This window comes from Carassius auratus, chromosome 27 (assembly GCF_003368295.1).
Source record: "Carassius auratus strain Wakin chromosome 27, ASM336829v1, whole genome shotgun sequence".
NCBI classification, from domain to species: Eukaryota; Metazoa; Chordata; class Actinopteri; order Cypriniformes; family Cyprinidae; genus Carassius; species Carassius auratus.
In genome coordinates, this window is record NC_039269.1 from 31,354,545 (window position 1) to 31,365,125 (window position 10,581).

The 10,581-nt window shown below is 35.4% G+C and overlaps 1 protein-coding gene across 3 annotated transcripts; it reads right to left on the minus strand.

Annotated features, from left to right (window-relative positions):
* Positions 1-838: 838 nt before the first annotated feature.
* LOC113046221 (G protein-activated inward rectifier potassium channel 3-like) lies at positions 839-10,581 on the minus strand. 3 transcript variants are annotated; one of them, XM_026207162.1, is made up of 8 exons: positions 10,211-10,581; positions 6,633-7,036; positions 6,156-6,369; positions 4,527-4,728; positions 2,852-3,044; positions 2,496-2,693; positions 2,278-2,408; positions 929-1,204 (listed from the first exon to the last, which is right to left on the minus strand). In XM_026207162.1, the coding sequence occupies exons 2-8, from the start codon at positions 6,925-6,927 to the stop codon at positions 929-931; spliced, it is 1,509 nt and encodes a 502-aa protein (XP_026062947.1). In that variant the 5' UTR covers positions 6,928-7,036; positions 10,211-10,581. The 3 variants fall into 3 exon arrangements, with proteins under 3 accessions (XP_026062948.1, XP_026062949.1, XP_026062947.1); XM_026207163.1 differs by lacking the exon at positions 10,211-10,581 and having other exon boundaries at positions 839-1,204; positions 6,633-6,927; XM_026207164.1 differs by lacking the exons at positions 6,633-7,036; positions 10,211-10,581 and adding an exon at positions 6,450-6,483 and having other exon boundaries at positions 839-1,204.

The following is a 10,581-nucleotide window of genomic DNA, read 5'->3' on the forward strand; positions in this document are numbered from 1 at the left end:
CCGGCTGACTCTTAAGAAACTAAAGCTAAACTCTGCTGTGATGTTGCGAATTGGAATGTAATGTCACCATGGTAACACGTTCACTTCTTTTTCAGGTACATGTGAAACTAGCCAACGTGACTGTAAACAACTTGCACTGACTTGTTCTAAAAGATTGCTTTAAAAATAGTCCCGCTCTGGCTGAACACAAAGGCAGTGAAACGTTAGAGACGGTTCAGTTTACTCTAATGATTGGTACTTATACAAATCAGACGTGTTCGTTTGGTTTCAAAACCTAGCAAGTTCCTTAGTTTTAGTCACATTTAAAGGGATAATTCACCCAAAAAATGACCATTCTGCCACTTTCCCACACTCCACTTATTCCAAACCTGCATGAGTTTCTTTCTTTTGTTCAACACAAAAGAAGATATTTTGAAGAGCTGGTAGCCATTGGCTTCCATAGGACAAAACATTATGGAAGTCAATAGGGAACAGAAAGACTTTTACCCACATTCTTCAAAATATCTTCTTTCTGTTCAGCACAAGGTTTGGAACAACATGAGGGTGAGTAAATTATGACATCATTTTCTTTTTTTGGTGAACTATCCCTTTAAAGCAACACCGCATGTGTCCTTCACAGGTTTTATTTCAGTTAGGATGACGTCTAAGTAGACGTCTGACAGTGGGATTGAAATAGAGCTACTGTGTGAACTCGAAGGCAGTGTTGTGGTGAAACATCAAAAGTTAAGATTTAATCTGACCGAAAATACAAGGAGATGCTAGGATTTCCCCCTTGGGGAAAGTATTCTATGCTAGGCTTTAGCCACTACACATTTACAAATCTAACTCAAAGACGGTGGCTTGAGGATCGCTGAACAATCCAAAGTTTTAACATCAACTGTGGACTCCTTCGAATATTTTCTGTACCTTTATACATTCTTGCATCCTTTTAAGCCTCAGACTCTGATTGGTCAGTGGTCACACTGCCATTCTGTTCTCCAACAACTGATTGGTCCTGGGTATTTGTAACTCCACCCACAGTAAATGTTGGCCCGTCTCCCTCCCTGACAGATTCTGAATCCGTGGACTTCCCCGTTTGCTCAGTCAGATTAGGCCCCTCCCATTTATCTTCATCAAGCCGACTGGAAATCGACCAATAGAGATGAGCGTCTAAACGGGCGGTAGCCAATGCCAGCTCTCTCGCAGAACAGGAGGGCGTGTTCACCTTTAAAAGATCATTTAAAAGAACAACTTTAGGTAGTGTATTTAAAGCATTTATCGTATTCCTCATTCTGTGAACGATAGCTAAAACATAAATCCTGCTCAATTTGACTGCATCTGTCCTTTTACATTCATTTAAGTATTTAGTACATTTACACACGCATATATTATTATTTTTATTAATAAATATAATTAAAAAATATTAATATTAATTTAAAGAGTAAAATATAAAGAGATATAAATATTGACTAATTATCACAATATTTTTTTTTTCAATTAAATAAAATATCTATATAAATATTAACTACATGTAACAACAGTATTTATTTAAATCCATTAAAATGGTTTATTAATTAAATCTAATAATATCTAATTATTGAAAACTATTTTATAAATATTAACTAATGATCACAATATTATTTATTGACTTACTTATTTATACATTCATTCATTTAAATGGTTTATTGTAGATTTATACAAAAATACTCTTTGGCCAAAGGATAGAAAGTAAGAATGTGATTGCACAAGTAATTTGATTTCTTCCAGTGATGTGCATTTATGAGTCTTTTTTTTTTTTTTTTTTATTGATTACGCACATAAAAACCCATGAACAAAGAGAGAAATCTCTGTTTTTGCTCTATAATAAAGTGCACGTCAGCGTTGCACAGACAGATGATTATTACACAGATTCTGAAGCTAATTGTTTTAGAGGAAAACTATATGAGAGATGATGCAAACTGCTAAATAAATCCCAGATATGGTGAGACAGCTACTACCCAAACAACAAAATGCATGCAAATAAAGATTAGCATTATTTCAATCAAAAAAATTGTTCATAGCCATAGATTTCTGGTTCCCCAAATAACATTTAAGCTGTTTTTTTTTAATGAAGAGAGCTTTTTATATAATCTAAAGAACCTTCTCCACTATAAAGAACAATTTGTGGAAAGTAAAAGTTCTGTGGATGTTAAAGGTTCTTCATTGGAGCCATAGATCCCACTAAAGAATGTCATTTTTAAAAGTGTTCTGCAGAACCTAAAATTGACCGATTAGAAATTCCCATTGTATACCATATACCTCAAATGTGTGGTGAAAAGCCCCATAATCCACGTCAAAAAATCCCTCGGCCAGTGACATCATGGGACTGAACCTGTGTCCCCACAACACCTCTTCAGCCAGGTAAGAGCTCCGCGCCTGACAGGTCATTCCTGTAGATCAGAATATATCTGTCGATTACTAAACACAAATCAATACAGCACATTTCGCATGATAAACCTGAGTATTAGTATACTTACCTGTAGCTTCTACCATCCCCTCCAGGATGACCACAATCTCAAAGTCCTCTTTTTCCAGCTGACCTTGTGACATGTCCCAGAACGGAGAGCGGACGTCGATCTCGTGAGAGATCACCAATGGAGACACCAGGAAGAGACGATCGTCCCCGGTCTCGAATCCCACACTGATATCTGTCTGATCCAGTGGAATAAACTCACCTAAAGAGAAAGACAACTAAACAAACGGTTCTGATACGAGAATGTTCCCACCGTGTCTTTGTATGATATAACCAGCAGGTGGCACCCCTTCATCAGTAACTAGGCGTGTGTGTGTGTGTGTGTGTGTGTGTGTGTGTGTTTGTTACCCTCTGTCTTACCCTCCTGTGTCTGTTTGGATTTGATAAGTTTGGCTCTCATGTTGGCGCCCACGATGTGGGAGGATCTCAAGTCCCCAACGCGAAACATCAAACAGAGCCTGTCATCCCGCAATGAGATGACAGCATTACGAGAGAACACCAGTGTCTCGGCTCGCTTATTCGGCTGGGAGATCTTCACAAACATGCAACCAACCTAGTGAGAGAAGGAGAGAAAGAAACTATGTGATTTGTACTTTTTCGGAGTACTGCAGTATATACAGTACAGACCAAAAGTTTGGACACACCTTCTCATTCAAAGAGTTTTCTTTATTTTCATGACTATGAAAATTGTAGGGTCACACTGAAGGCATCCAAACTATGAATTAACACATGTGGAATTATATAAAAAAAGTGTCAAACAACTGAAAATATGTCATATTCCTTAGAATTCTGTTATTAATCTTTACCTAAAATAAAGTTAATTTAAAATAAATAAATAAAATACTATGAAATAAAGAAAAAGCATTAAATATGTAAATTTGGATGGTCAAAAGTAACTAAATCTATAGGATTCAGCAGCACAACAAACCACATGATTTGAGGACAATTAAGAATGATAAGTAAAAGTTTATAAAGTTTAATATACTAAATAAAGATGAATACTTAATTCTAATCTCTAACCCCAAATATGAGCAATAGTACTAGTGATACTACTAACACTAATTAAAAAGAAAGTGAGACATATGGGGAAAATGAATTTAATCTGGGTTTAGAAAAGCAGATACTAGAGGATGTGTCATTTAGAGAGAGTGTGTGTTGTGTTCAAGTGTGTGTGTGTGTGTGTGCGTGCATGTGTGAAATGCAGATCCTGGGGGCAACATTTAAACCAGGACACAGAGATATAAATGAACTCATCATAACCATAAAAATACATCAAAATAGGCCAGAAAAGAGATTGCTAAGGGGGTTGAATTTGGTAAAAGTGACAGAATTAGAAAAGGAGAAAAGGAAAGACATAGAAACAGAAGAAAAAGGGTACACACATCTGTGCTCCAAAACACATGACTCATTTGCTCTTGGTTATGGAAGATATAACTCAGTAGAGCACAGATCAACAGACCAAAGACACATGCAATGAAAAAACACTGCTTTTCCAGACCGCATCATATATGGGTAAAAGTGTGCAAATCGTACTTCAAATTTACCTCAAAACAATTATTTGCTTTTTCAACAAATGGGCAATAAAAATAGGTACTTAACTTTCCCAAAATCATCAAGATCAGGAGATGAACTAAATATTTGTTGTGCTTTAAATTTATATTTATTTTACAACCCTACAACAAAAATCCGAGACATGCACCCATCTGTGTGATTTTGTTATTTTCTAAAATAATACAGAATACAAGTCAAATAAACAAAATTATGTAATAATAAAAATGTTTCAAAATTAAGGTACAAAAATACATAATTATGTATTAGATTAATATTTCCTCAAAAATATTTGTAATTAATATTAATAATATTAAATAATACTAATATTAATCATATAAATGTAACTTAATATTATTATTATTTTTTTTTTTCATTTATTTTATTATTTATTCTTTTATGGCTGGGCTTGATTAATGGAGTCAACGTTTCTTTTTAAAAAGCAATTGGACGCCAAAGTGTGTCATATTTTTGTGTTTGATCTTACCATGAATGCATTGACCATAGATCCCAGTATGGCCTGTAGCAGGAGTAACATGGTGCCCACTGGACACTGGTCAGTAATGACACGGTGACCGTAGCCAATGGTTGTCTCCGTTTCAATGGAGAAGAGAAACGCAGAGATGAATCCATTAACATTATTCACACATGGAGTCCACGTCTCGTCCTCCAAATGATCCAGATCACCCCTGCCATAAGACAGAGGAAGGGAGCAAGATCATCCAACAGCAACAGAGATGTGTTGTTTGTGAAAACGTGTCCTTGCCTTTTTTAAATCACACAGTCTCCTTCAGTAAATTGGCTCTTGCATCTTACAGCGCAAAGAGGAGCGCTTGTTCTCAAGTGTCCACCCACACAGATGAATTGTGTTCATATCTAGCATGGACAAAAATAACAGAGTGTGGACGACACGAATGAACTGCAACAATGAGCACAAACCTTGATTGAGAAGAATTCCTCAGAGAAGTAGTGATTTCTTTTTTTTCTTTTTTTTGCCAATATCAAAAACTATTATGATTTGTTTTGTTTTTTGATACCTGTTAAAGTATTATTAACATACACTGAAAAAAATACTATAAAACTAAAAATTTTACTCAGAAATGTATAGTGATTTTATTTTTTTATGCAAAGAAAAGGCAAGTAACATTAATTTAGATTCAATTTTGAAATATCAATTTTATTATATATATATATATATATATATATATATATATATATATATATATATATATATATATATATATATATATATACACACATACATACACACACACACACACACACACACACACACAGACACAAAACAAAACCGCTCATAAGGGTCGATTACATAAAAAAAAAAAAATAAGATTTATATGTTTAAAATGTAGATTTAGATGTTGGGATCGGACAATATTTGGCTGAGATACATCTCTTTGGAAATTCTGGAATCCAAGGTTGCAAAAAATCTAAATATTGAGAAAATCGCCTTTAAGTTGTCCAAATTAAGTTCTTAGCAATGCATATTACTACTAAAATATATATGTATTTTTATATTTTTACGGTAGGAAACTTACAAAATATCTACATGGAGCATGATCTTTACCTAATATCCTAACGATTTTTGGCATAAAAGAAAAATCGATAATTTTGACCCATACAATGCATTGTTGGCTCTTGGCTAACTTTTAGTTTATTGTATAATAAATAAAAAGAAAACAAATAGGTAGAAAACAAAAAGAATAGAGAAACTAGTTGTTTTTGGTTTGATTGTTTTTATTTTTTATTTTTAAGAAAACAGGCAGATGGTAAACGAATAAAGTTCAAGTCTAAAAGGGGCAAGTTTATATATATATATATATATATATATATATATATATATATATATATATATATATATATATATATATATAATTACCTACAATTGTACATACTTTAAAACATTCTTGTAAAATAATGTATGCAAGTTTTATACATACATACATACATTATTTTTATTTTTTATTGTATAGTTACCAATTGTCACAAATACATTCCACATTTTTTATTTATTTTGTGATTTTGCATTCAAAAATAGACTTTTATGATTTAAAGGGTTAAAAGACATAAAACTGTGTTTGGTGTATGTTGTTGATACCTGCAGTATGCAATGAGGTACCATATTGCTCCAAAGAAGAGCCAGGTGACTGCATACGCCAGGACAAAGACCAGCAGAGAGCAGCGCCAGTTCAGATCCACCAGAGTGGTGAAGATATCCGTCAGGTAGCGGTACGTCTTGCGCATGTTCCCGTGCTGCACATTACAGCGGCCGTTCTTCTCCACGTAGCGCTGCCTCTTACGCCTGCTGCGCCCTGGAGAGAAACAGAAAAATTAGAGCTGGTAAAAAAAAAGCACACAAAAAGTAGGCAAGCACCGTCACTGAGCAGCTTACCACAAGCCATCCCAAAACACTGACAAGAAGTAAAACTGAGTGAGACACGTCCAAAAACGAAGAAACGGCTAAATTGGTATGCAGAAGAAGAGTTACATTGTGTTCCTGTAGAAGTATTAGAGTAGGTCAGTCTGTTTAATACAGCCACCGACTCCTACATCATCTAAAGTAATTGAGTCTTACCCCATCCAAACTTGCCCCTCTCTTGCCCCACCCCCTGAAGTTTCTTCCTGTGCTGATTGGCTTGCGCCTCCCTCGCAGCCATCTTGGCCTGGAAGGACATGTTGTTACTGGTCGGTGGCTGTGTGGGCGGGGCTGTCTCCGTGGTTACGACGTGCCCCAGCTCCTCAAATGTGTTCTGTAAATCGGTGGGCGGAGCATCCTTTGGGTCCTCCTCCACAGGCTCCTCCCCTTTCTCTGGAAATGGGAGGGACAGGGATTCGGGGCACGAGGAGAAGCCGGTGTTGTCCAGTGCCATTGTGTGTGTGTGTGTGTGTGTGAGTAATAAGTGAATTTGTGTGTGGTAACAATGATTCTCAGAGCCTTATTCTCAGTCGCAGAGTTTCATTTGTGCCTTTGCTTGATTCCTGCAAAAAGACACAGATAGACACTGAGAGAGACACAGGTAGACACTGATAAAATCGAAAAAGACCTAAATGACAAGTTTTACCAATGGGCTGAAAGTTTTATAACATTCTCTCATGACATTCCTAAAATATCAAAGTAATTTGCATCCACCAAAAATTGCTGTATTTCACTGCTGGTTATTGCTAAGCATTCATTTTAACCTTGCCTTTCGTTCACTGCCCCGTTATGCATTAAGCATCCAATTAACTGCCTGAAATGAACTGAAGTAGATTATATTGATGACTTCATGCATTTCAACCTTCAAAAAAAATTACACATTTCCATATCAAACAAGCAGCTGATGAAGGTGGTTTCAATACACAGTCAAACATCCGATGAGCTATCAGAAGGGCTCTTAGAAAAACACACAAACCCAAAGAGCAGACTGATATATGGACCTCCGGGTTCAGCAGCTAAACACTTTTTCAGAAGAAAGTGAAAAGGCAGCTAGAGGATTTAGTCTCACTTAATTCACAGCTCTGATGCCCACACATACACAAATGTTCCCAGAAGTGGGCAACCGTCCACATACTAAACATACAGGTCTGAGTTTCTCAAACGCATGGTAAGCCTAGGCAAAAACCATTGCCACCAACTGTCTCTAAGGCTTACAATGCTTTTAATTATTCAGAGTGGTACAATTAAAGGATTGTTTGAGGTTCTAAAGGAGTGAAGATCAAAGTCAAAGATGCTGCTGATTGCTACAGACAATAATTGTGATTTGTTTCATGGTGTTTACTGTAACGTCTATGGGACAAAACATATTCATTTTTTCATAAAAATGTGTGCTGTGTGAGCTATAAAGTTTCTAAATCGTGCTGTGGGATTAGTAATCAAGGCTGATTTGGGAAGGTTGATATTTTTTTCTATGCTATATTTTCAATGCAGAATTCACTGGCTTGAAAAGTCATGACAGGAGACAAGTAGATGTAATGTTGAAAACACAATGGTAGTAAGGGATCTTAACCTTGGCCTTTAAAAAACCCTACCACCTAGTGAGATAACTAAAACTATTATTTTAAATGGTCAACACACCACAAAGTAAAACATTATAAAAAACTTTAACTCTAAACTTAAATTTTACAATTAAATTGAAAATGGAAAATCTTAAAATAAAACAAACAATTCAAAATATTAATAAAAACCAGACTGTGAGATCAGGCTGTAAAAACATATTAGTATCTCAGGAATACTAAAATAATTGACCAAAGTAAGCTGGGTTTTAATAGATAACTAAAATATAATACCATAAACCATAAAAACAAACATTGTTATTTAAAATAAAATAGACATTAACCAAAATAATTTTCAAACACACAATTAGTTTCAAACTAGTTTCCAAGTCAACATTTTTCAATTTCATTTAGTTCAACTTGATGTAATAATAATAAAAAAAACTAAATCTGAAATTATTAATAATTTAAAAAATGAATATTTAATTAAAAAAATAAAAAATAAAAAAAAGCTATACAGGCATGTTAAAAATAATGACAATGACACAAAATACTATTTAACTATAAAATAAAAACAAAGCACAACTTGGTGAGTCTCAAACAAGGCCATCAGTGCCTTTTTGTGTTCGGGAAACCTGTCTGAAAACAGTTCTTTTCACAATGCCTCATACTGCTCCAGAAATCACACAATCAACTTTAACTTACAAGCTGAAACATTCTATAAACAACACAAAATGCACAACAACAAAAAAATGTCTATCCTCTCAGAAAGATTAAAAAAGCCAGTCACAGTTCCCTGTGTCATAGAAAAAAAACAACAACAACAACAAAATCTGTGTGACCTGTGCTAAAAACCGTCTTCTTGCTCTCATTGCACATATATCCAAAATCTTGCATCTAAAATCACATATCACATCACCATTGATCTCATCTATAATGGCATATTTCACTGCTACATCATCTCTACAGTATGGTAACATCTGTCTGACTGAGTCTGATCCTGTTTGCAGTGTTTACACGTGCAGGGTGTTAGGGTGTGAAGTCCGGCGAGACACTATATTTAGCTCTGATAGTCTGGCTGTAGTAATCACACCCACTCGAAGATTGATCATGATCTGCCTTCTTGGTCTGGGCCACATTTAGACTCGTGAATCTTTCATGGATTGAGTGGATCTGTGTGGAGACGTGCTGATGTGTTCAACACAAAATACTGGAGTAATATTACAGAGCCAGAATACAGGATTGCACACAATCACACACATACACACACACACACACACACACACAAAGAAATCAATCCTACTTAAATTAGACTGAATGAAGCAGGTAGCACAGAGCACAAATGGAAAATGGGCTGCACTGTGGACAAACCTGCTGGGTGTGTGTATATTACGCAAAATAAACAGTAATATAGTACTCTATTGTTTGATATACCATGCTAGGCCTACATAATTAATACTGCAAAGTAAATTGTGAGAGTAAAATCGAGAAAATGTGTGTGTATATCCATGTATTTGTGTTTGTCTCTGTTTGTCTCTGTTTGTGTGGGTGATTTGTTCACTGTCCTGATGGAAAGTGGGATTATCATGTTTTCCAATTTTGGTCTTTTGGGAGAAAAGAGTGTCAGATGTGACACAAAGCTGCAATTATACACACACACACACACACACACACACAACCAGTTGTCTTTGTTTGTCAGGATCACTGCCTGCTGTTCACATGAATATTACAGCCTTACTGTAATATGAACTATATTCAGACAATACCTGTGTATAACCCGCATATCAAACATCTTTAACTTTTTCTTCATTTAAAAAAAATATGCACACCATAAAAACCCTGTTTTTGGATCATTATTAAATAATTGTAAATCTTAATAAATGTAGCATGTAAAATACTTATGCTTAAAATACTTTTAACATTTTTTTATAAACATTTGTTTTATAATAACAATTTTATGCAGTTAATTCTTAAAAAGTTTTCCATTTATGTTTCTCCTTTTTGTTAGCCTACATTTAATTTTTCAGTTCCAATCAGTATTTACTTGGAAGCAATCATGCAATCACATAAAGCAAGAAGCCAAAAGGGGAAATAACCATATAATGCATGCACATTTACTGATGTCTAACTAATAACGTGTTTTGATCAGCAAATAATCATCAGCCCGTAAATGTAGCGTACCTGCCACTGAGGCGTTCTCCAGCGCGTTAACATCAACGTTTTAAACACTTGAGATCTTCTACAGTCCTGAGGGTTTTATTACTCCAAATCTCTCATGTCGGGATTTCGATCAGACTCATACCGGCGATGATGATGATGATGATGCTGATGATGATGATGTTGGTGATGTTGGTCTACAGCGGCTTGGAACAGCGAAGCAGCATCACTTCAGCATCATTTCAAATCCAGGAAACAAAATATAGCCAACCAATCCACGAAAATGAACTCTTTCCACCGCGGAGAGTTTCCTGATAAAAATGGAGGCTGTCTGACTGTCAGGATGAATGAGAGATTGGAGAGCGAACCTAAGCGGCGTCGGCGTGATTGACAGA